The sequence below is a fragment of the Corylus avellana genome, chromosome ca11, assembly GCF_901000735.1.
Source record: "Corylus avellana chromosome ca11, CavTom2PMs-1.0".
Lineage (NCBI taxonomy): Eukaryota > Viridiplantae > Streptophyta > Magnoliopsida > Fagales > Betulaceae > Corylus > Corylus avellana.
The window spans coordinates 4,267,420-4,293,593 of record NC_081551.1 but is presented as its reverse complement, the minus strand read 5'-3'; the positions used below and the strand labels follow the sequence as shown (position 1 = coordinate 4,293,593).

Sequence of the window (26,174 nt, the reverse complement as noted above, 5' to 3'; positions counted from 1 at the left end):
TTATTTAGTAACTAGTTCAAGGTACGACTAAATCTTACTGCAACCCACATCTCAATTTAGGCTTTTGAAAGATATGTATTGTGTTGAAGATAGTATATTATACCTAAAAGCATTACTATTCTCATGTTATAGATGAACTGTGCTTACTGGATTAAATGCACAGATCTTCTGTGTCTTATTAATAAATAAACACCACTAGTACATGTCATCTTCTTTATGTATATTGAATTTGAAAGTTAGAACTAACGGGTCTACTCAAATTGCTGTTAAAATTTTAACTGTAAAAGTATGTTTGACCACCTGCTTTGGTATCTTAGGATAAATTGTTAGCTGTAAGAGCACTTGGATTCAATTCAAACACAAAAACTTGTTCTAATTATTTCAGAGACAAGCATTCTCGTGGTTGAGAGCAGGTCATATTGGCTTGACTATCACAAAGTTGTATAGTAATTTTGTTGATTATCTTTTTAGTTTATGGTACATCACTTAAATGCGTTATATAATCTGCATATTGAATATTGACGGAGTGCTAACGGTAATGCTAACTTTTGGATTGCATCATTTTCAAGTAAGGCAACATTTTGGAGATTGCCATCATCCAATCTTGTATCTTGAAAAATTGAAGACTCTGCTTCAATGTACAGATGTGCACAGTTGATGGTTGCATGTCACCTGCTTTAGACTTTGTGTTACTCTCTTGCCATAATCAGGGATCCCAAATGGCAAGCCTGCAGTAAACTTTGCCATATCATAAACTCCTTTTTCAGTTTAATTCTATTAAATTGATGGTTTTTCTTGGAGAAATGTAATATCAGAATACTTTCACCCTGTGATTTTATCCTGAGACTAATTTTGGTAATGTGATGTGAAGTTTTCTATACATCAAATGCTGTATGCAAAAATGCACTCCACATTGTTAGGACTTTGTTTCTTCTGAATGTAATATAGTTATACTCAGCATTGCCTTTTCCCTATTTCATTGGTTAATTTTTGGGACGACAAAGGGTTTTTTGAGATTAATTTCACATTTTTACAGTTTGAAGCGTCATCTTCTGGAGATGTGATTAAGAGAGACCAAGATAGAACAACTTTTTAGGAAGAAAGCAACGTACTTCTAATTTTTTGGTGTTTGAAATATAGGCTCTGCTAGTACCTACTTAATGATTCCCAATTTGTTTTTCAGGTGATTGACAAGGCAGTACCAGCACTTGTGGACCTTGCAGAGATATCAGCTCTAGGTGATCACAAGAAGCTTGGTGATTCCATTGTAAATGTTCTTCAGGAATGCATTCAATCACAAGGGAGTGGACGTAACTCTGTCAGCAACCGCACAAAAGAACAGATTGAGGAACTACTTAACTCTAGGCAGAGATTGAAGTGGGAAAAGAGTATGCCAAAAGAGGATCTCCACATTAAACAGGCAGCAGCACTAGTGGTGAAGCTTGAAGGAAATTCCCTGTTTTCATCAGGAAATATATCTGGAGCTGCATCAAAGTACTCAGAAGCACTGGCATTATGTCCAATGAGATCCAAAAAAGAGAGAGTGGTTTTGTACAGTAATCGTGCCCAGTGTCATCTTCTGTTGCAACAACCCTTGGCTGCCATAAGTGATGCTACACGTGCTCTCTGTCTTCACAACCCTCTTAACCGTCATGCCAAAAGCCTGTGGAGGAGAGCTCAGGCATATGACATGCTGGGATTAGCTAAGGAGAGCTTGTTAGATGCAATTCTGTTCATAAATGAGTGCTCTCAGTCAAATGACCCTGATCTTTCATTGAGGCAGAATAAGGTTCCTGACTATGCTGAACGATTAGTGAAGAAGCAGATGCGTGCAGCTTGGTTATTTAGGGAGGCAGCTATCAAACTTGGGGGTGTCCACTGTGATGGTGATGCTGGTGACATCTATGGCCATGAGACTGATGATTCTGAGTGGGAGACTGCTAGTGAAAGTGATATAGGAAATGATGGAAGGGATGAGATGGGTGATGATGATGATGACAGTGAATGGAAGAATGAGGATGAGAGGAAAGATAAATATGATAAACCCTCGATTAAAGGTATTGTTCTAGATTCCTACAATGGGTGAATGTATGTACTTGGTGTTTCCAATCTTTGAAAATGCTTAGGCAAACGGCCTGCTTGTGGATATTCCACAATCTAGTTTGCCCCACCTATTATGATCTGAACTGACCACTGTAAATGAAATTAACCATCTGATGAATCAAATCTTTGTATGGTCAAAGGTAAATTTCATGTGAAGCTCTGGAAGATTTAAATTCAATTTCTTTCTGACAACTGATTATTGTCAGAAAACAGGAAAAAAAAAAAAAGAAGTTGTATAGGTTTGTTGGTTTTCTCAATGGAATTATTACTAGACAGTAATCTGATTATAATGCTTGAATTATGTAGCAAAATTATATATAATAAGATAATCCATTTTCCTTTCTGACACTTATAGAGTTTAAATATTTTAATTATTTTTTTTGAGGAGAAGTTCTGGAAAAAAGAACGCTTTGCAAAGTCAAGCATCCACATTATCCTATAATTGTATCCTACACGTGTCAATTTTTCCAGTCTAATGTTTTGGCCACACACATTAATTGCGTGATTGGTTGTCAATGTTGTATAAATACCTTTTTGTGAAATGTAAACATTGAAATTGAATTGACTTTTTGGTGGTTAGATGTTTCAATCTAAGCAGGTTTGCATTTATTCATGCTAACTGAAAGTAGATAGGATAATTATTCATCTTGACTATATACTAAATTGGATCAGGACAACTATCTACCTTTGTATATATATGTAATTGAAATTTAATATTGTGACAGTAATCTCTATTGCAATTTTTTTACCAGTCCTTTTGTGGGGATGCAGTGTCCATTATCTTTTTTCTTTACCTTTATGCTCTTTTTTTATATTTCTTTTCAGTTTGATGTTTTATATGAGAAGTTTTTTATTCTGTGCATGTTTTGTTCTTTTTACATCTCTCTGTTGAACTCCTTAATACAGTGTTGGAACCTTGATATGGAACAGACATAAAGCATGGATACAACTTGCAGCTTGCAGAGGATGAACCATAAAGTGAGCCATCATTCCATGGAAACACTTATTGTCACAGAACAAGGCCATGAATTTAGCAGCTTTGGGTAAAGTGATTCCATGTTCAGCTGGGTGAAGAGATTTCGGCTGCCACCTCGATACAGTAGTGATCGTGTCTTCTGTCCCATATCAAGCAGGTTGGAAAGGAATCTGCTTTTGGTCATTGTGTTTGACAGTTAAAACATTGCTTTGTCTTTCTTCTTCATTGTTATAATTTTTTTTTACCAATTTTTCATGTTAAATTCAACTGTAGAAAAATGATAAGATTTTTGAGAGTGATTTAAGAGGATTGTATATATGAAACCTTGGGGGCTTATTATTGACTTTGAACTACAGCTTTCTGTGTTTGAATGATAAGTATGATTTTCATTTGCCACGTTGTTACTAGGGTGGTTTTTAATCATATCCAGTCACATTATTGGGCATATTGATGCCAACAATACTGTTATTAAACACGTTACTTATTCTGTTGTCTGGTTGCTCCTGCATTTACTTGGATTAATGTCGCTGCAACCTACTTGGTGGTCATTGTGATTAAGACTCTGTACTTTTTGCTTTTCCAGGAGTGCCTGCATTTATACATTATAATCATAATTTTTTAAAAGAATATGTCAATATGAACAGTGACAAAACGATATAATATTATGACTTTTGGCTAGGAATATGGGAACTGCCATGTGTATCCTTTGAACACGAGAAATGATAAAAAATATTTTTCCTCTTTATCTTTTATTCCTGTATAGTAAATGAGAAAATTTATTATTGAATTTGTGTGAGATTCACGTAATTTTACAAATTCTATTAAATTTTATAAAAGAAATGGTTGAAAAATGGTTAGAAGAATTATGTGTATCACTCTTTTAACTCTTTTAACACCATCACTAGCATTTGCCACACCATACATGATTTTTTACCGTCAGGAAGTCTATCGGAGATTTGGGAGTCGGTAAGGAAAGACTCTCGTAGAAGATTTGCCAGCGGAGAGCTAGAGCAAAGACAAGCAGGGTGTGGGTTGTATTAATTAGTGAGAGTATTTTACACGGGTTGTAAGTTTACTTTGCCCGACAAATACAGGTTTTTAAAGTGATGTAGAATTGGTTTGAAGTACTGCAGACTTGGTCACAAGTCACAACCTTAACTTCCTCTGTAGCCTGCTCTGTTTTCTTGCTATTTTTGGTATTTGAACTGTCTACAATATTTTTTATGGAGATGAGCTTGGATCACAAGTCCACTATCTAAGCCATTGCTAGTCTGAAACCTTCTAGTTTACAACATGTGGGTTATATGCGTTGAGGAGGCAAAACTCTTTCCTCCTCTAGTAACTCATTAAAAGAGGAAGTGATTTCTTACATACAAGTATGTTTGAGATTGTGTTGGTGAACATAAAAAGTGCTTTTAGTACTCAATAAGTTGTATCAAACAAAAATTTGACGTGCTTGGTAAAAAAATTAAAAGTACTTCGATTTTTTGACTTTAAAAATAGTCAAAATGCACTTTTAAGAAAAACTTAAAAATAAAATTTTTTTTTTCTTTTTTCTAAAAAGTTAATTTTGTCTTTAAAAGCTCTATTTTTAAACGCAATCCTGAACATACTCTTAGAAGTAGAATGACTCTCATGCACACAAGAAGAGAGTAGAGAGCTTCTCATAAAAGAAAAAAGAAGTCAAAACTTTGCTATAAAAAGAGTTAATTATACTTAGAGCCTGGTTGAGACTGCTTTAAAGAGCTTAAAAAATACTTTTAGTACCTAAAAAACTATGCCAAACAGAAAGTTGGCATGTTTGGTAAAAAATTTTAAAAGTATTTCTTTTAACTATTTTACTATAAAAATGACCAAAATGCCATTTTGACAATGTCAAAAAATTCATTTTAACTTAAAAACTCTATTTCTCAAACGCAATTTCAAATATATTCTTAACATTTTTTAACTAACGCTCATTTACACGCAAATTACTATTTGTTACACTCGACCCCTTCCAACTAGTTGGTTGTTGACAAAATAAAAACCCTTCCGTTTACCAATGTGATTAAATCTTATAGAAAAACACACACATGACACACATGTGCTTGTTTTTCTATAAAATTATATAAAAATGCCCTCAAGTTAAAAAAAAAATAAAAAATACAAACTTTAAAAAAGAAAAGAATAGAAGATAAGAAGTCGTAATCCAAGTAAATGATTACCGACTGTTGAAGCGTAGACGCAAAGACTTGACGTAAAAAAAAAAAAAAAAATTACTAAAAACTAAAAGCTGAATGAGAAAACTTCACTGAAGACCTCTGAACTTTCATTCGATTTGATAAATCTCTTCTAAACTTTAAAATCTCTTAATTTAGTCTCATGAACTTTCAATTACTCTTAATTTGGACCCATACGTTATATTTTAAACGTTACATGACGATTATACCCCTAACTGTTGTATACAATTTTAACTTTCAAACCATTTTTTTATTTAAAAAAAACAAAAATCAGGGATTTTTCGGTCTTTTGTATTTTTAACGGCTAAAATTGATAGAAAGATCCAAATTGAGAGCAATTAAAAGTTTAGGGGACTAAATTGAGAGATTTTAAAGTTTATGGGGTATTTCAAAACAGGTGAAAGTTTGAGAATCTTCAGTGAAGTTTCCCCAAACTAAAAAAAAAAAAAAAGGAAATAAATGATTATTGACCGCCCTTTTTTTTTTTTTTTTTTTTTTTTTTTTAAAGAAAACATATAGTCTCATTCAATATAGTAGTAGAATTCCGATTCCCAGCAACTTTATAACACGAGCATAAACTCAAACAACGCAGAGCGAAAGTCTGAAGTAACCATAGCCGAAATTATAAGATTACAAACATAAAAAATAATATATTACAATTTAAAATTTAACAATCTACTAACCTATAACTAAACATCAATTTAAATAATTGATATACATTAGACAGACTGATACAAATGTATAGATAGCTGTCTCAGAAATAACGCTGTTTGGTGTACTTTGGGCATTGATAACATATTCCTATCCAAAATCTAACAATCTCCCAACCTATAACTAAACATCAGTTTAAATAACTGAGCATTAGACAGACTCATATAAATGTAGATATAGGTCTCTTTGAAATAACGCTGTCTGGGGTACTTTGGGCATTGATAAGAGTGACCGCTAGGCGTTGGGACCTTCACAATCACGCCACAGTCGCGCTGCACATCCCAAGGCCCTTCACACAATCGAACGTCACGCCTTCCGCAAGCGCGCTCAAACAGGCAACCACGTGGCAGTCTGTTCAGATATTTTTGTTTCCATACGATTGTAAAAGACGGGTTTTATTTGCTGAGATTTGCATATAAAAACACCAAAATACTTTTATGTGCCTAAAAAAGCTCTATTACAAATTGTGTTGATTTTTTTTTTCTACGCTACTCATAAGGACTAAATTGTAAAATCAAAGAAAATGATAACCAGTTATTTGCTTATCATTATAACTTCACATTAATTGGATCAACCAAGGATTAAATAGTAGAGTCTGACCATTAATTTGTTTATCTTTATTTCACGTCAATTGGACCAAGTAGTCCCGTCACAAAGTCTTCCACAAATTAAATTGACCCATTACACATAGTTAATGCTCTCCTATTAAAGCCATTGTTAGTTGCCACTCATGATTGGTGATCGTTAAGAGTTTTTTTTTTCCTTTTTCTTTTGGGGTCTTTCAAGACACTAAAAGATGCCTACGAAAAGGTTGATTAAGACACTAAACAAGAGAGGCGTGATTAATAGGGGGATTAACTTAAACGAATACGGGACTCTGTCTGTCTGCCTGTCATAGTTTCCGTATAAAACTCATTCCTCATAATTAAAAATTATTACCCCAAACAAATATTTCTGTTGAAATAATAATATAAAAGTCCGGGAAAATCTCACCACTTCGTTTTATCATCATCGCTCTCTTTGCAAATTGCAATCAAAAGCATATAACACACGCACTCTCTCTCTTTCTCTCGCGTTCTCTCATCTTCCGTTCTTTGATTAAGACTTACGAGTTCGGTTCTGTCCGGTTCTTCTCACTGCCATTCAAACGGTTCTCCCGGATTTGAATATCCTGGGGTTCGATCGTGCCGCTCTTGAGGATCTCCATTTCCGCGTGATTCGAATGCCGTAGACGCTGGGCTTGGACTGGTAGCTGAGAGCGAGGCGGACTGAGGGGAACGACCTCCATTTCTTATGGCGGCGTTTCCGTTCCTCGCTGATGATGAGGTACTGGAAACAGTTTACTGGAATTCTAAATTCCAATGAGTTGTGAAATTGAATTCCGCGTTTTTTTATTTTTAGTGTGCGCAATGTTCCTGTTTTTATAATTTAGATGGACAATTGTTGAAATTAAATTCGCTAGCTGTTTTGGTGTTGTTGAAGGGAGTTTTGAGCTTGGACATGGTTTGTACTAGCAGTATTAATTAACAAGTAAGTATGTCAAGTAAATATAGAAGGAAAAACATTCATAATATGTTCAAAATTGTGAAAAGAAGAAAAGAAAAAGAGAGATTAAGTAATACCAGTTGATTAGGTTTTACATAAACGGTGATATGGATGCTTAATAACGTGAATTCATTATGTCTAAACTTAGACATGGCATTCTTTAAGGTATAGAATTTCATTATGATCTGATTTTGAGTTCGATATGGTAGAGAGGGAGATGTAATGAAGAATACATGCATGGAGGCTTTATCTGCTTTTATGCAAACAGAGATAGAGATGCTTAAATGTAGTTCGTTATCATTTGATTTTAAGTTGAATATGATTTGTTCTCCGAAAGTAATAGATTGTCTTAATTAATGGAAAGGTGAGACAAAAGAGAGAGAGACACACACATAGTAAACCATGTGAAAAAAAAGAATATGTGTGTAATACTCACGTTGAGTAACACGGTGCAAGTACAGCTTATTTGTTATTGATTTGAGGCCGAATTTATGTATTTTTGTCTACCAATTGCGGTCATGCGCATGTGTCCATTTTATGCCATTACATCTTATCTAAAATTATCCTCTTTTCAATTTCCCTATTTAACTTATCATTTTTTACTACTGCTATTATAAGCCTTCATTTACCTCATTTTACTCCATTATCTCTATTCTCTTCTTTTAAAACTTCTCCACCACCCTCTTATCTCACATAATCAAAACACTACCCGACACCCCTCTGGAGTCCAGATAACACTGATCCACATGATGGCCCCCCCCACAAACTATACACCACACTATGAGACATGACCTCCAGTTTGGTTTCTTGAAAACATACAATATCAACTTTCCACTCTCTGAGTAGGTTCCTCACCCTCAAGCATTTATCCCCTTCATTCAAACCTCTCACATTCCAAAAAAGAACTTTAGGCTTCATCAAAAACGGAAATACCCCTCTTTTTTGCTTTACCACGACTTGCACTCTCACTTTTAGATGTGTAATTAATGGAGCATCCAATTTTTTTTTTTGATGAATAATAATTTTTATTTAGAGGAGAAGCAAAGCTCATGTACACAAAAAGTATACAAGATAAGCCACCACCCTAATGGGATCAAAAATCTAGAAAGTTAACAAGCTTTAGAAGATTAGAGGAAAAGAAATTAGGAACAAACATTACAACCCAATCTAAAAGAGCTCTCAAGGAGGATTTTAATTGTAGCACGTTAGGCTTGCGATACTCAAAAAAGACAAATGCTCCACATTAATAAAGAAGGGATAACTTTTTCAAATGGCCTCTTTGGATTGACCCTGACCTTGTGTCTTCCAACAGTAAAGTAGCTCTAGGATGTTGCTAGGCCTTTGTTGCTCAGTTTAGAGATGGAACCCGAACCCTTAGGAAGACAACTTGCTTCAATAACTGTCAAAATAGCCATAACTGCTTCTCAAAACCCACACACGAACCCCCCAATACTTGATGGATCTCCTTCACTCTTTGCAAGACTCAATTTGAATACTCCAACCTTGAGTGACCAGATTTCCCCATTGTGATAGGAGCTAAGGGGAGTGCAGTATATAGCTTTCTCCCTATTGAGAAAAACCACGTCCGGACAACATGCCAAATCAAGCACATGTTGACTGATTTCTCCAACACAACCCACCTCCATTTTAACCAAAGCAGGCAGAGGAGAACCCTCTCCCTTTTCACCAATAAGGCTGACTCCCCATCCCAAGCTAGCCAAAGAGGAGCCAGTAGCACCGGGGGAAAAGAGCTTAGGAGATGGTTCTTTGAAAGTTAAAAACTTAGGAGTATTGACAGTAGAAAGAGTAAACTCTCTTTTGGAGGGGACCTACCACAACTTGTCTTCCTAAGAGAGCACAATTGAACATTAGCAAGTTCCAAATCTCCAACCCTCTCTCATAGATTGCCAAACAAACTTTGGACCTGCTTACTAGGTGATATTATATTTGAACTCTTCGCGTAACCCACCTAATAAGAAATCACGTTGAAGCTTTTCAATATGGTTTGCCGAACTCGTAGGGAGACGAAGAGGGATAAGAAGTACGGAGGTAAATTTGAAAGTGTACTCTTGATAAGGGTAACCCTACCACCCTTGGACAAATATATCATTTTCCAACTAGCCAATCAAACTCTATCTTCTCGATAACACTGTCCCAAACCAAATATGCTTTTGGCTTTATAGGAGGGCCCTGACAGAAGACTCGGATACTTCAAAGGAAGAGAAGAAACCCCACAAGTCATAATACCAGCTAGCACATCCATATTATCAACATTTCCCACAAGAACCAATTCCAACTTAGCCAAGTTTATTTTCAAGCTTGATCAGCTTCAAAATATAAGAATAAGCACAATGGATGACGTAGATGATTTGGGTTAGCCCCACAAAAAATCAAAGTATCATCATTGAACAAAAGTTGAGAGATATAAATTCCACCAACATAGAAGCTAGACAACAAACCACCTCTTATTGTAGCAGAAATCATTCTACCCAACGCTTTCATCACAATGACAAACAACGAAGGAGACAGATGGTCCCCTTGTCTCAAGCTACGGGAACTACTTAAAAACCCTGTGGAAGTGTTATTCACCAAAACAGAAAACACACTGAGGAAAGACAATGAGCTATTTTAGAGCACTATTCCCCCCACCCAAAAAAAAAAAAAAACACACATCCTCAGCATGTACAATTGAAAGTCCCAATTAAGATGATCATAAGTTTTTTCTGCGCCAATTTTGCAGATAGCACCCGATTCTCCTATTCTTATTCTACTATCAAGGCAAAAATTGGAAATAAGAACATAATTTAGGATCTTCCTACCTCGGATAAATGCATTCTGCAACTTAGAAATAATTTTCTCCAACACCATCTTAAGCCCATTTGCAAGAATCTTAGCAATAATTTTGTAAATGCCACCCACTAGATTGATCAGGCGAAATTCCTTGGGATTCATAGCCCCATGAATCTTTAGAATGAGGACAATAAACGTAGTATTTAGGATTCTTTTAAACTAACTTCTAGCATGGAAGGCACGAAAGAGCTTCATGATGTCCTCTTTTAAAACAACCCAGCAAGGTTGGAATAATGCTATAGAGAAACTGTTAGGGCTCGACACCTTGTCACAATTCATAGATTTCACTACCTCCAACGCCTCCCCATCCTCAAAAGTCTCTCTCCAACCAATTAGCCTCAGCCTCATCAATAGAATTAAAAGAAAAATTGGCTGGCAAAGGCCTCCTATAGAACTGCTCAGTGTATAAATTTTTATAAAACTTGACAATGTGCTAGCTTATCTCCTATTGGTTAGAATTATCATCAATCAACAAGGAGTCAATGGAGTTCTTCCTTATGTTGGAGTTAGCCATTTTGTGAAAAAACTTCGTACACTTGTCACCCTCCCTTAAGCACGAAACTCTAGATTTCTGCCTCCAACTCACCTCCTCCATGAACGTGGATCTTTCTAACTCGCTAACAACTTTTTCCTTCTTCATTTTCTCCTCAACATCTAAGACCCTCTCTTTTTCAATGATATCAAAAGCACGTAGCTTTCCCTAAAGGATCTTCTTCTTTCTCTCTACAATGCCAAACACCTCATTCCATCTCCTTAAATCAAATTTCAAAGCTTTGAGCGTGCTATCTAAAATGAAGCTCGAAGAGCCTTGGAAATGATAAGAGTCCCACCACAATTTCACCTTGTCCACAAAACCCTCCGACTTTAGCCGCATGTTTTCTAATTTGAAGGACCTACCACCCCTTAGAAAGTCATCACATTCAAGGAGGATTGGGAAATGATCTGAGCAAAGTCTAAGAAGCCTCCTCTGGGACACACTAGGAAGTTGGGTTTCCCATGCCAAAGGTGAGTCTCGATTATTTCAATTAAAATTACCGCCAACAAGAGGGAGGTCCATTAGGCCCTGATAAAAAATGGTCAGAGAACTTCACCATAGTTGGGCATAAACAAACTTCTCTCAATCTCTCATTGGAGAACCTGATAATGTTAAAATCACCCCCAATGCACAAAGGCAAGGTTCACCAGCTGAGCATACTAGCCAACTCATAACAAATAAGCCTTCTATCCCTATCAGAATTAGGTTCATAGGCACTCGCAAAAGCCCAAGTGAATTGGCCTTCAACCTTTAACAGGTAGGGTGAACTCCCCCACACACACATCGATTGAGATGGGTAGTATTTAGTTAGAGTGAGACAAGAAGGTAAAGACAAGTTGTGGTGGGTCCTCTCCAAAAGAGGGTTGTTTGCTGTTTCATCCTTTTACAGTGTCATAGGTTGTAATGTTGGCTTTTGTTTTCTTTGGAAGAGTGTTTGGCAGACTAATGTTAACACCATTTATCCCAAAAGCTTAAGCTTATAGGATAAATGTAATCATTTAATTAATATTTTAATACTCTCCCTCACGTGTGGGCTCGAACTCCTTAATAGGTGAGACCCAACGCATGAAATATTTAATTGAATGGAAAGTGAATGACGAAGACAATGTTTGAACTCAGGACCTCTGCCCTGACACAATGTTAAATCATCACTTATCTCAAAAGCTTAAGGTTATAGGAAGGGATGAATTTAATCATATAATTAATATTCTACCATAAGATTCCTTTGAGAGAGGTTTTTTTTGGCTTGATCGGTAGCCTAGGAAAGATCCTTACCATAGACAACCTCAGGAAGTGGCACATCATTGTGGTCAATAGGTGTTGCATGTGTAAGAGGAATGAGATGTCCTTGGACCATCATCTCCTCCATTGTGAGGTTGCTTGTGCCATTTGGAATGTTTTCTTCAGTTGATTTGGGCTATCTTGGGTTATGCATAGACGAGTAGTTGACTTGTATGCTTGTTGGTGGACTGCTAGTAGCACTCAAGAGTGCTGCTATATAAAAGATGGTGCCTTCATGCCTTTTATAGTGTCTATGAAGGGTAATGAATGACATGAGTCTTGAGGACTATGAGAGCACTTTGGACGAAATTAAGTCTTTATTTTTCAGTACTCTGAAAAATAAAATCTTTGAATCTTTGAATAGTCTTTATTTTTCAATAAAATCTTATTTTTCAATAAGTCTTTATTTAAATCTTTGAATAGTTTCTTTGTTTCTCTTTTGATGATTAGTTATCATGATTTTCTTGTTCTTTTTGTTCCTATTAGCTAGGTGTTTTCTTTTGTATATTTCTTGTGTATTAGGAGGTGCCTTACGTGGTTAATGATATTTCGATTATTTATCAAAAAAAAAAAAAAAAGGCAAAAAAATGTAAATGGAAAAGTATAGATGCAGTGCCATGGCAGTTTCCTAAGATGGTTGCTTTTCAATCTTATCATGCACATTTTAGACCTTTGAATGGTGGCTGGAATTTTAAGTATAATGATAGGGTGCAGTGTATAGTGCTGGTCCAATAATTAATAATATATAGAAAAGAAAAGGTGAGTCTGAATTTTGACAGTTATTATTACCCATTTGGATGCATATATGTGTTCTCTGTCATATGATCTGCCTTGTACTGTCTGAATATAAAGGAGTGGCACTGATTTTTGTGATTGGTATAAAATAAAGTGCGTTCCTGGAAAACATGGCTCTTTAATTTTTGTTTTCATGCGATGTCATTTACATCTTCAGTATGTGGAGCTTACAACACTAATGCGCTAAATGCTTCTTCTCTCTCTTTAAAAAGTTTTTAATTGTTCTTTTTTTGTCTGCAGATTATCATCTTTCAATTGCTTCTAATGTTGGTCAGAGTTTTTGTCTCCTGGAGATAAGAGGAAGCTGTCACAGTTGCTGGTATTTGTTAATAGGGAAGGTTGATCTACAGCCATGCCTTCTCTTCAACTGTTGCAATTAACTGATCATGGTCGAAGTTTTCTGGCCTCCAGGAGGTATTAACTGCCTTCTTCCATATGTGCTTCTCCTAATACTCAATTATGCTATCTGATTTTAACGCTTCTGTTCCATTATTGAGGCAGTTTATCTGGTTTGTCTATTTGATAGTTGGTTCTTGCATTTCTGCTGTCTTATTGTTTCGATTTTACTGACACTGTAATCTATTCAAATTGTCAATTTTTCGTTTAACAGAAACTGGTTGTTCAATGTGCAATGAACAAGCCTAATTAATTGACTTCTTCATATTCATTACAATCAAAATTCAGCCAGACTATATTTAGATGATATTGACTAATATGGGATAGATATCTATGAGAGTGCATAGACTAGGAGGAGATAGGACAGAAAACAATCATTGTTTATAAGTAAAAGTTCTTCAAAAGATTTGGGAATTAAACACTAGAGATGCAGTTTCCTGTATGTATTGGCAATGCTTGTCAAATAATTCAATGTAAATACTGACATAGGAAAGATTGTGCATTGATGCTTTTTGGTGTTCGAAGTTGAATGGTAAGACTGAAAATTCAACCTTTTTTGTTTCAATTCTTCGACCTTCACATGTTGAAGACTGGGAGTTCTGAGAAACAGAATTAATGAACCTGGGCTTAGTGTTTGACAACATTATTAGAAATATAATTGTGTTTTTTTTTTGATAGGTAATCAAGCAATTATCATTAAAAAAGCGTTAAGCGCCCCTAAGTATGCAAGAAGTATACACAAGGAACACAAAAAAAAAAAAAAAAAAGAAAAAAAAAAAAGAAGAAAGAAAAACCCAAAAAAGAGAAACACACCCCCAAAAGAAACCCTAAACCCACAAAGAAGCCCAAAACCCGCTAAATAGCCCTGCCTTTACCCTGGCTAGAACCATTGCCTCTAGTATCAAAGTTAATATAGCATTCCAAATTTTTAAGCTCCCTCCGCCCTTTTGGAGTAGAAGCAGAACCCACAACCTCACGATGCTGTCCCTCTTCAAGGAAGGTTAGCAGATCCAGAAGCCTTTTCTCAATACCCCCCAAAGGAGATCCCCATAGAGGGACAAGCCCCTTCGCACTTAGCGCTACCTCAGAGTAGCTGTCATCCCCCGTCTCTCCATCCTCAGTCCCATCCATATCAATAAAGACAAAGCATGGAGAATCGACACACTAATACAAATCCCACCATTGTTTCACCAATTCTACTAACCCTTTTGCTTTAGCTACATATTCTCAAATTTAAAGGAGTGCAAGCCCCTAGGCAAACCTCCACGGTTGAGCATGATGGGAAAATGATTAGATAAGGGATGAGAAAGCCGACATTGGATTAGGTCTAGGAAATGCTCTTCCCAATCCAGAGAAACGAGCAATCTACCAATCTTGAACATAGATTGGTTGTTGGACCAAGTGAAAGAACCTTCATCCAACAGAATATCCATCAAGCCCTGCTTTGTAATAAAGTCGAAAAATTCCCACATTGCATAGGTCAAACAAGAAACCTCCACCTTTCGTTCAAGAAGCGAATAACATTGACATCTCCCCTGATGTACCAAGGGCTTTCCCCCCAACTGTAGACACTTGCCAACTCCTCCCACAAATAATGTCTTTCTGAGTCAACATTAGGACCATAGACTCTTGAAAAAGTCTATACATACTAGTCTAAGAGCCTGTTTGAGATTGTATTGGGAAATAGAGCTTTAATGTCTAGAAAAAGCTTCATTTAGAGTTTTTTTGTTTTTTTTTGTCCTTCCCAAAAGTGTGTTTTGGCCTTCTTTAGAACAAAAGGTCAAAAAAAGTACTGTTGGTGTTTTTTACCAAGCAGACCCATTTTTGCTTTCAAATTATTTTTATGTATTGAAAGTACTTCTTAAGCTCCTTAACACAATCGCTAATAGGCTCTAAAGCGTATTTGAATTTACAGGAAATAGAGGAAGTGTCCACTACCTCTTCAATGCGATCCATTACTTGTTTATCCCATATTGATAGTATGCCTCAAGAGGCTCTTGAAGCTAGCAAAGAAGATCACTTAGTGAAAAACTTGCCCCACAAACCACGGACAATGCCAGATGAGATCATTTCCATTTTTGTTTCTTGAAAGCACACTACATCAGACTTCCAATTTCTCAACAAATTGCTAATGTCGAACCTTTTCCCTCCGTCGTTAAGTCATCTAACATTCCAACACATGATTTTCAAATTCATAATGGAATAGTAGCCTTACCTTGATTCCTAGAAGAGACAGGGTTTGGATTTGTTCCACTTGGAATCAGAAGTCATCGAGAAGTCATCGAGCATGATAGATTGAGAAGTTCCCTAGCTCCTTTGACCTCATTCCCAGCCTCTTTTTTAGGTGAGCCTGACTCACCTTTGGCACTCGTGGCTTGATTCAATAGCTGAGAATAAATCTGATGCCTCCTGCTTGAAATCTTTGTAAGAAACCCCCAAGAATTTCTCTAACCCATACAAGCATCTCTTGACCCAAGCTGTGGTCTGGACTTGCCTCATGCAAGTGTTGGGAGTGTTGAGAGGGGAAGTCTCGGGAAGAGAACTGAGGTCAACCTCGTTGCATAGAGGGTTCCACTGTAACTGATCTGATGGTCTGTAGAGGGGTTGGGTTGTTCGAATCTAAATTCAGGTCCAAAAAACTGAGATGGGGACTAACCTAAGACCCGGACTTGAGAACACCATTAAAAGAATTTTCTCTTCCCTTCCAAAGCCACTCTCAAAGCAAAAATTCTGAAGAAATATCCCTGGAATGTGCAGGCTTCCTCTCCCCTCCACCTCACAGGAACCCCTACTAAAAGAAGCACCCAAAGTGAGAAGCCTGCGACAGTGTAGCACATAAACAGATGATGCTGGGCAAGCTGTCAGAATGGGATTACAGAGGAAAGGCCGAAGTCAGGCATCCATCACCAGTGGTGAAAACCCAGCCACCAGTGAGAATGATGCTTTTCTCGCTGTCCCAACAGGATGTGCTATTGCCAGTCTTGAAGTGGGCATATTCATCATATCATAACACGTCTTTCTGTTCATTGAGGGGGTTGTCTTCTTTGGTTCATTAATTGGTCCAAGAGGACCGCTCACCCAAAGAGAGCAGGTGGCCTGAAAGGAACAGAAATGGCCACCCACCTGTTTTCAACCAAGATTGCAACCCAAAGGCTAGTTCAGGGATGAAACCCACTGAAAACCCATTGATTATAAACAAGACTGAAGTGGGCCGAGGCTGTCTAATGAAGAGCCAGCTACTACATCAAGGATCTTAGGAGAGAATGGCTATACTGAGTAAGGCCTACACTGTCCACGAGGCCTGTAACAGGAGGAGTGTCACTGGTTGAGGTATCCCCAGGCCCAAATGGATCTGGGGAATAATTGGGTTTGATTACATGTGGCACCCAAGGGGGGACCTCCCGTGATCTTTCCTATTTCAAGAAGAGTATCAGTCGAGGCCTGTTGTCCGCAACCGAACTCCTTGTAGTATGCTGAAAAGGCACTCTTTTGAATTTGTTTAACATCCTAAAAGGGAAAAACAGAGCTCCCACTTTTCCGCCCCTAGTTTCTTGTTTAGGCAATTTTCGGGCCTTGGAAATAGGCTGATGAGTTGACTAAGCTAGTCATCTGAGATGTTGCTTTCTGAGATATCCTAGGGGGACATGCTGTTTGGGAAGCTGCAGCAATGATCACTGCAAAACCCATTTCGTTTGAAGTGGCCAGAATGCTTTGTCCGGTGACTACTTGAGCATAAGAACAGTTCATGGTGACAAGACAAAGCTCCGATGAGGGTATGATGATGGCCGGAGGGCGTGTTTCACGGAGGTAAGAGGAGACAACAGATTTTGGAGTCTCGAGAAACCCGCACCATCTCCAACTGTTCTTACTTTCAGGGATGAGAATGAAGCCTGTCCTCCTGCTGCTGTTAAATTCTTCAATGGCCATGTATCTCCCATGAGAGTTACTGCTGTTGGCCCATGAAAGCTCTTTGTGGTTCTCTGGATTTGTGAAGGTAACCCAAGTTGTTTTCCGACCTAGAAGCGTTGTTGACTATTGAAGGCAACCAAAAGGCTCCGTCCCTTACCAGGATGATCAATCGATAGTAACCTTTACGTCGTTCTACAACTCATAACATGAAGAAACTCCCTCCTGATTTGGGAATGAACTTGAAAGATTTTGATTCAATGAAGAACTTAGAACTGCACATGGAGACACTTTCAGTAGCAACAACTGCCTCCGCAAACATGGTATTAGGAGGTGGAACTTCACCAGCATGTGTGCATTGAGTATGTACTATTAAAACCCCCAGGAAGGACATCCAGTTTCTTATCAGGAAAAGGTTGGAGAGAACAAAGGGATGGGTGAAGGAGCACAATAGAAGGTTAAACGGAGGTGAATATAGAGAGATTAATGGTCAAGGAGGGAAGGAGCCAGATTTTTTTATTGTCTTCACTCAAGCAACCTTTATGATATTACACCCATCTCTGCCCCTTTGTGACCCTCTTCAGAATAATGTTGTGTCTAATATGTCATTTGGATTGCTGACATCATTGATCCATCATTCTAATGATATTTTTTATCAATAATAATTTATTGAAGAAGAAAAGCTCCGTACACGAAAAGTATTCTAATGATGTTGTGGGTAATATTGTATGGTTTTTGTTTCTTTTCTGTTCCATTTATTTGTTGTGAAATCATATGCTACGCTTTTCTTGTTTTTGATCTAGTGAATTTTGTGTTTGCTCTAATAAATGTCATTATGACAGAAAAGTTGCTTCCCCCTTGCCATACATTTCTATGTTCAACTTACTAATCATGCACACAACCCCTGCTTACGCTCTTTCATGGAAACTTATAATTTTTATTCCACAGGAAAACTCTACTACTTGCCACTGGTATCTTAGCTGCTGGAGGGACTGCTGCGTATGTGCAATCACGGTTTAACTCTAGAAAGCCTGGTTCTTATCAGCATCACAATGGGCTCAATGATGATAAAGAAAAATCAGAGGAGGTGTTTAGAGATGATAATAATGTAAAGAAAACCACAAAAAAGAAAGGAGGATTGAAGTCAATTCAAGTTCTTGCTGCAGTTTTACTGTCCGAGATGGGCAAAATGGGTGCGAGGGACCTCTTAGCTTTAGTGGCCATAGTGGTAAGCCCCTTTTTGTGTACATCTGGGTGCAGGGTTTGATGTGTTTTTGTTGTTATTTCCTGATTGCTCTTTTTAAAACTATTATCTTCCTTTTAGGTACTAGAGTATATCACTCTGAGCCATGACAATTCGAATAACTTTGAGTCATGAGGAAAGAACTTTATATCATGTTTACATTGTTATATAGATGCAGTGTAAATATGAAGTCTGAATTTCTTTTGTGTATGTTCTTGTTTGTAAGAAAATGTAGTAAATGCTTCTGCAAGTTTTGTAACCTTTGCCTCTTTCTGATGGCTTTGCATTTGTTTCCCTTGCTAGTGTTTGTGTCAGCTATCAGTATATTTTATTTGATATGGTTTTTCTTTGGAAAGCGCCTCAAATGTACTCAATTCGTAGTTGTGGGATTTGCTTTTGTACCTGAACTTATTATTTGTTGTTAAGCTTAAACAAAAAAAAGAAATAAATAAATATAATATTAATGTTGGTAACTTTTATTGAATACAATTGTTGACCATTAGTTGATGACAACCTTTATCTTTCAGATTTGGTGAGTGTGAAATACTGATCCAAGATCTAGCTAAAATCAGTTTGCTCTTCCTTTCCCCATGCTTAAATATGGGCATTCCTCTACTTGTCTTAGTATCAGCACGTCTGAGTCTGCAACTGAGTTCGTTCGCCATTCACCCTGACTTAAGAAGGAATAGTGGGCTGGGGACGAACTACCATATTGAGTTAGGACCCTCTATTTAAGATATATAGCTACCTTATATAGCTTCCAGTCAATTCAAGGAAATACCGCTCTGATATACTGCCAGCCTACTTGCTGAAAGCACAAATTGAAGGGTTGACCATTCATTGTATGAAGTTTTTAAGACCTCACCAATCAGCCTTACACTTTTTAGTTCATAATGAATGAAGTGAACCCATGGATGAAACAAGCAGCGGCCAGCTGCTGCGCGTTAGCTTGTCCATTTTCTTGCTCCCTCCCTTTTGCTAAACCATGGGGAGCCTCGAGTAGTTTACGGAGCAAATTTAGTTGTCGTGACAATACCTTTTTAGCTTTTGAAAAGGGGAATCATTCTTTCATTGCCTTTACAAGTTGGTTATACTGGAGGCCGGCTCCATACGAGGATTATCTCTTACCTAGTCTAGTAGCCTATTCACAACAAGCTTCATTTCACTCTCCTCTCCCACGGCTCATTCCTTTCAATGGCTTTGATCTTCTCATCCTTTCTTCCACACTTTGAAGCTTGCTTTCAATTGCAAAGGCCAAGAGGACAGGGAAAATTAGACACCTTTCTACCTATCGTGGGTGGGAGCTTATCGTTAGTTAGCTGCTTTCTGAAGATCCCTATAGGATGCAGTCAGTGAGATTCCATTCAAGTCCTGCTATACCCAAACTCCTGGCTTCCTAAAGATTGATGAGAGGAAGTGCAAGGTTCTAGGTATTGATTAGCAGCCCTTCCTGCTCTTGTCTAGGATACTGACATGGTCTTGGACTCGATAAATGGGAGCTGCTTATGAGTTCCATTCCAGCCCCAAGACGGACAACAGAGTGGGGAGGAGTTGGCATGGTGACCAGTCGACCTGCCCTGTTCGTCACTCAATAGAGACATTCAAAAGAGTATCCCCAAGGGCTGCTCTGGAGCCCATCTCCCCATGCATCTGGGCAAACCATACCATATTGCTCATTGATTGACTAGCGCTCTGCCCCGCCTCTTTTCCTATCCTTAGCAGATTCTGTATTGTAATTGAATTAAATAATACATATGCCTTATGTGACAGACATTATCAAATGATTTACTAGAAAAAAGGACAAATATGCAAGAAGAAATCAAATACTTATGCGATGACTAATAGTGTGTGTATATATATATATATATATATATATATATATATATATATTTCTTTCTTTTTTGAGAAATTGTGTTTCAAATATTCATTTCTTCATTTAACTTTAAAGCTTGTGGTTGGGACAAAATTAATTTAAATTTAATTTTTCCATTCATTTTATTTCTTTCTCTTTATTCTCACTTCATCCAGCATATGGAATTTTGGGTTTTTGTGGACTTCCTTACTCTAATGTTTCACTACTAGAAAGAAGCAAAACCGTGTGCTTGATGCCCATATATGTTATTTTATTGCCCGCATTCATAACTTTACATTTACTTATCAAAAAAAGGAAAGAAGCAAATCATATCTGTTGATTATAGTTTAGTAGTATATTTTTAAGATTCCAGTTTTCATAGAAATAGCCAGTTTGTTGTATGTCCTCAAATATTCAAGAAATTCTACCTGTAATTAGCTTTTGTATCGTGTAGAAGAGGACTCAAGTAGATGGCATTACATTATGCCTCTTTGAAAGAGCACCTTTTTTTTTTTTTTTTTTTTTCCTGGGTTTTGAGAAAGAGGCATGAATCCCTTAAGGGGTGTTGGTAGAAAGAAAGAAGTGCCATATTATAATCTTAACATATTATTTTAAGAGAAGTTCTTTTATAAAACTTCTTTAATTACCTATCGAAAAAACTTTTAAGAGAAGTTCTAAAGTTTTTGTACTTGTTCTTCCCTTTTCTTTTTTCTTCCCCCTGTCCCCAACAAGGATCCTACTTTTGCTTGCAATAGATGTGATTGCTGGCAGATTTCATTAAAGCCTCGTTTGATTGGACAACCAATTCTTTAATTAGTGGTTAAACATGCCAAATTTCCAAGTATTACCCAATGTTGGTTCCACTAAGTGGAATCCTGGGAGTGTGGCTTTGATGTGGTCCTACCCTTTAGCACTTTGTATGAAGTGACTCTCTCAAAACTCAAAGTGATACATTTGTGCTCTGTAGCCCAAAACTTGTAGGATTCAAACTAGAAGGAATTGCAATTGAATCTTAATTATACTTTTATGTGAATTTGTGATAAGTAGGGTTTAATCAAGGTTCAATTGCTCTCTCTCTCTCTCTTCCTTTTTTTTTTTGGTAAGTGAATTGCTCTCCAAGTTAGAAATCTAAAATCATTTCTATCTTAACAGATGGATAATGTAGAGATCAAATACAGGTCATCATATTGTTAATATATAAGTAACATCTTCTCAAATGTGATACGAGATAATTCCTTCTTTGAGCGGTATAATGGGCTTTGAACTCACAGCCAGTGTGTCACCACTGGGCGCCAAAGAACCAAAAAGGTTAAAGGTTCTGCAGGGTTTCTCCTTTTCATTGTGTTAATGTTAGGATAATTTATAAAGTGATGTATTTTTGAAAACCACTATATATTTCTTTAGAAAAAAAAATGATTAATCTATGATTTAGATAGAAGAGTTATCTCCTAGTATATTCCCTAAGGATTTTGTGCATCGTTTCTGTCTTATTATCTAAGGAAAAGTTGAAAGAGAACTGTCAAAATTTAAGCTAAATGCATAAACATAACTTATTTGAGAATATCTTGTCTGTCTTAGTATCTGAGGAATGGACAAGACTTAGGACATGAACAAGATTGGTTCTTGTAGTGTTCTGTCAATTACAACTCTTCCACTTTTTCCAGGTGTTGCGAACTGCTTTAGGGAACAGGCTAGCGAAAGTGCAAGGATTTCTATTCCGTGCTGCTTTTCTTCGACGTGTACCATTATTTTTTCGGTTGATTTCGGAAAATATTTTATTATGTTTCCTTGTTTCAGCCATGCATTCAACTTCAAAGTACATTACAGGGGCCCTAAGTCTGCGGTTCAGAAAAATATTGACAAGACTTATCCATGCTCATTATTTTGAGGTACTTCTGTTTACCGTTTTGGGTGCAAGATTGCTGTATGTAAATTTTTTATTTTTGGTTTCCTTTATTTTTTTAATTCTCAATTGTTAACATTTTAAGTCTGCCTGTGTGTGACTTTTCTGTCCTCTTTTCCTTTTAACATCTGCAACTGTGGTTTGGATGATATAGTTAGTGTTTTCATACATGTAATATATCCCGCCTCTTTGGGGCCTTGCCTTAGGTTATTAGGGTATGGGGTTCAGTTTTTACGGGCAAGAAAAAATGTTTTAAGATATCTCAAGGCAGGAAGAATCAATGGTTTTTGTCTAAAAATGGGTTCTCTGATGTAATTTATTGGGAAGGTAAAGTAATACCTGTACATCTTAAGTTTGTAGGCAAATATAAAATGCATATTCTTCTAGGCTCCTGTGGTACCTTACTAAAAAATGGTTTTTAGATGTAGTGAGCTTTTTAGGACTTCTATATAATCCTAACTTTGACTTTCTTCCTTTAACTTCTGCTTGTATGCTTTGGGCTGATACATTGTGGCAATGCGCTGTAGTTTATATACTCTTAGATCTTATTTTGCATCTGTAAACCTTTTTTCTGTCTGATTGATTTGCCCCAAGTCAAAAAGCCTGTTGTGATCACCTTCTCATGGTGTTTTGCCTGTACTAACAATGTTCTCTTTGTTGTTTATTATTTCTTTATTTGGGTTTCAGAATATGGCTTATTACAAAATATCACATGTTGATGGCCGGGTAAATAATCCTGAACAACGAATTGCAAGTGATGTGCCAAGGTTCTGTTCAGAGTTGAGTGAACTTGTACAGGATGATCTAACAGCAGTCACTGATGGTCTGCTTTATACTTGGCGTCTTTGTTCTTATGCCAGCCCCAAATACGTGTTGTGGATATTGGTAATTTTCTATCTGTTGTGATCTCTAATCGGTCAAATCTTTTCATGATAGTTTAAATGTTATACTATAGCTATTTTCCTGACTATTTGCTGATAGCTTGTAGACTGGTGAATAATTATTAAAGCTAGCCTCTACCTCTTATGTTACTTTCCAGGCATACGTAGCAGGGGCAGGGGTCATGATTAGAAACTTCACTCCTGCTTTTGGGAAACTAATGTCCAAAGAACAACAATTGGAAGGAGATTATCGGCAACTTCATTCACGGTTAAGGACCCATGCAGAGAGTATAGCATTTTATGGTGGAGAAAGAAGAGAAGAATTTTATATTCAGCGGAAGTTTAAAACCCTGATTAGGCATATGAGTATTGTTATTCACGATCATTGGTGGTTTGGCATGATTCAGGACTTCTTTCTGAAGTATCTTGGTGCTACTGTTGCTGTTATCCTCATTATTGAGCCCTTCTTTTCTGGCCATCTGAGACCTGATACTTCAACCATTGGGCGTGCAGAGATGTTGAGCAATTTAAGATATCATACTAGTGTCATAATTTCCCTATTTCAGTCTCTTGGAACACTTTCTATAAGTTCAAGACGACTTAATCGTCTCAGGTATTATATGATCTGTTCTTTACGGCATTTTCCAAGAATAAAACAGGCAGTCTATAATAATCAATATAAGCATCTTCCTAACTGCAGCATTAGAGATCTTATTGATGCATTTATATGACTAAATGTGAAATATGAGAGTTATATGTTGGTGATTAGGCATGTCCTATGTTAACTTGTGGTGATTACGAATGTCCTATTCTAACTTGTGACTAATATCCTGACCTATTATTCTCTTTGGTTGCAGTGGTTATGCTGACCGCATTCATGAGTTAATTGTCATATCAAAAGAGCTAAGTGCGGTTAATGATAAATCTCCTCTGCGGAGAGATGGAAGTTCTAATTACATTTGTGAAGCTAATTACATTGAATTTGCTGGTGTCAAGGTACATGAAAATTATTTAATTATCTACCCTGAGTTTGTATCAAGTTTGTGTTTTTATGTTCTTATAGCAAGTCTCTTCCAGGTTGTTACACCCTCTGGTAATGTCTTGGTGGATAATTTGACGCTTAGAGTTGAGTCAGGATCTAATCTTTTGATCACAGGTAGCCTTTTTGACTTAAGAGAATCTTTATTGGTGTTATTTCATTCTATATATTCTTTGCTTTGTGTCTCCTTGCCCTTTCAAGAATAATAAAGTCAGTTCTTACGTGAAATCATAGCACTCACTTTAAGGGTATTTATAAACTTTGATAAATGTTCTATGTTTTAAATCTAGAGATCACACAGCTAGCTAGGCGTGGTTCAGTTGAATACGGTGGTGGTGTGGCAGAAGTGGAGGGTTGTGGATGTGGTATAGTGATGATGTTGCTGTGGTTAATGGTTAATGGTTGAGTCATGGTAGCATCAATTTGCCATTCTCAGATGTTATAATGTACATTGGAGGGTGGTTTAAGTTGGTGGTGGTGGTTGTGTGGTTGCTTTGGTTCCTGTGGTGGCATGTTTGACTTATTTAAGATGGCAAAGTGGTGGTGGTGCAGGTATGGGTTAAGGTGGTCCTGATGATATTGAATGGTAATGATCTTTAACGAATGGAAACTAGGGGGTGGTGGTTTTGGTGTTAATGTTAGTGATTGTGGTCGTGGTGATGGCAGGGGTGTGGAAGGTTGTAATTTGTTTTAGGATAGTTGCATAATTAAGAGGTTTAGTACATGTTGGTTGCATAGTGCTCTTCTAAGGTTGGAATGTCTTTTATACTTTTCCCTGCATGGTGGAGATTGTGCTGTTGAAGTATTGATGGATGGCTGCCACAGCCAGGAATATATGTTTCTTCCGGAATTTAAATGTTGTATGAATGGTTTGACGCACATTAGTATTGGAAATAAATTTATTTTGGGGCAGAAGCATGAGTTTTGTATCCGTTATTCCTGCTCTTTTTATTAAGTGAATTTTATTCAACCAATAAGTACAAGAGTACAAACTAATGTTTGACAGCAGAATCAGAAATAACGAAGCAGAAACAAAGAAATACAAACAAACCAAATAAATGTATTTAATTCAACCTAAAAGAACGAGCACAAACTACTTCTTGACAGCAGAATTAGAAATGATACTTTGCTTTATGATTGTCTATATTTGTACATGAAAATGTAAAAACGAAATGGAATGGGTGTTAAAAGATTTTTTTTTTCTGAGATACCAGCTCAGTATGTGATTATGACATGTTGGATTTATATGTTAATTTCTGCTGAAGGTCCAAATGGTAGTGGGAAGAGCTCACTTTTCCGAGTTCTAGGAGGCCTCTGGCCTCTAGTATCTGGCCACATCGTGAAACCTGGAGTTGGTTCTGATCTAAATAAGGAGATTTTCTATGTGCCACAGCGACCATACACAGCTGTAGGGACACTTAGGGACCAGTTAATTTATCCTCTTACTGCAGATCATGAGGTTGAATCTCTCACTCATAGTGGAATGGTGGAGCTATTAAAAAATGTAAATTTTCTATTTTTCTTTCCCTCTTATTGTCTTCTGAATACTAATAGACTCTTAAAATTTGTTAGTTCTATTGAAATTTGATTACCAGCCTTCAATATAACTGATGGAGTAGGAATTGCATGTTTTGTTTCAAGGTTGACCTTGAGTACCTATTAGATCGTTACCCACCTGAGAAAGAGATAAACTGGGGTGATGAACTATCTCTGGGTGAGCAGCAAAGATTGGGGATGGCCAGACTGTTTTACCATAAGCCTAAATTTGCAATTCTTGATGAGTGCACTAGTGCTGTCACAACTGATATGGAGGAACGTTTTTGTGCTAAAGTCCAAGCAATGGGAACATCATGCATAACTATATCACATCGACCAGCACTAGTTGCATTTCATGACGTGGTGTTGTCCTTGGATGGTGAAGGAGGCTGGAGGGTTCATT

The 26,174-nt window shown here is 37.1% G+C and overlaps 3 protein-coding genes across 4 annotated transcripts in view; all 3 read left to right on the top strand.

Annotated features, from left to right (window-relative positions):
* Positions 1 to 3,470, top strand: part of LOC132165592 (uncharacterized) — a gene marked incomplete in the record, with an annotated part of 13,302 nt that extends 9,832 nt beyond the window's left edge. The window contains 1 exon segment of the mRNA XM_059576220.1: positions 3,034 to 3,470. Within this exon segment, the coding sequence (XP_059432203.1) occupies positions 3,034 to 3,080 (47 nt within the window).
* Positions 1,190 to 3,425, top strand: LOC132165593 (uncharacterized). The gene is made up of 2 exons (XM_059576221.1): positions 1,190 to 2,057; positions 3,010 to 3,425. The coding sequence occupies exons 1-2, from the start codon at positions 1,391 to 1,393 to the stop codon at positions 3,021 to 3,023; spliced, it is 681 nt and encodes a 226-aa protein (XP_059432204.1). The 5' UTR covers positions 1,190 to 1,390; the 3' UTR covers positions 3,024 to 3,425.
* Positions 3,471 to 6,992: 3,522 nt separating the features above from the next.
* LOC132166634 (ABC transporter D family member 1) overlaps positions 6,993 to 26,174 on the top strand; it is a 34,900-nt gene continuing 15,718 nt past the window's right edge. Inside the window, exons 1-10 of one of the 2 annotated variants that reach the window (XM_059577481.1) lie at positions 6,993 to 7,335; positions 13,256 to 13,429; positions 18,266 to 18,545; positions 22,077 to 22,301; positions 23,003 to 23,200; positions 23,355 to 23,809; positions 24,054 to 24,192; positions 24,274 to 24,352; positions 25,501 to 25,739; positions 25,877 to 26,174. The exon at positions 25,877 to 26,174 is cut by the window's right edge and continues 7 nt beyond it. In XM_059577481.1, the coding sequence (XP_059433464.1) occupies positions 13,368 to 13,429; positions 18,266 to 18,545; positions 22,077 to 22,301; positions 23,003 to 23,200; positions 23,355 to 23,809; positions 24,054 to 24,192; positions 24,274 to 24,352; positions 25,501 to 25,739; positions 25,877 to 26,174 (1,975 nt within the window). In that variant the 5' untranslated portion in view covers positions 6,993 to 7,335; positions 13,256 to 13,367. The remainder of the gene's footprint in view (positions 7,336 to 13,255; positions 13,430 to 18,265; positions 18,546 to 22,076; positions 22,302 to 23,002; positions 23,201 to 23,354; positions 23,810 to 24,053; positions 24,193 to 24,273; positions 24,353 to 25,500; positions 25,740 to 25,876) is intronic. The other variant, XM_059577482.1, reaches the window with a different exon arrangement.

Coding starts and splice junctions, on each gene's coding strand:
- LOC132165593 (XM_059576221.1), top strand. CDS start 1,391: ATGCCAAAAGAGGATCTCCACATTAAACAGGCAGCAGCACTAGTGGTG.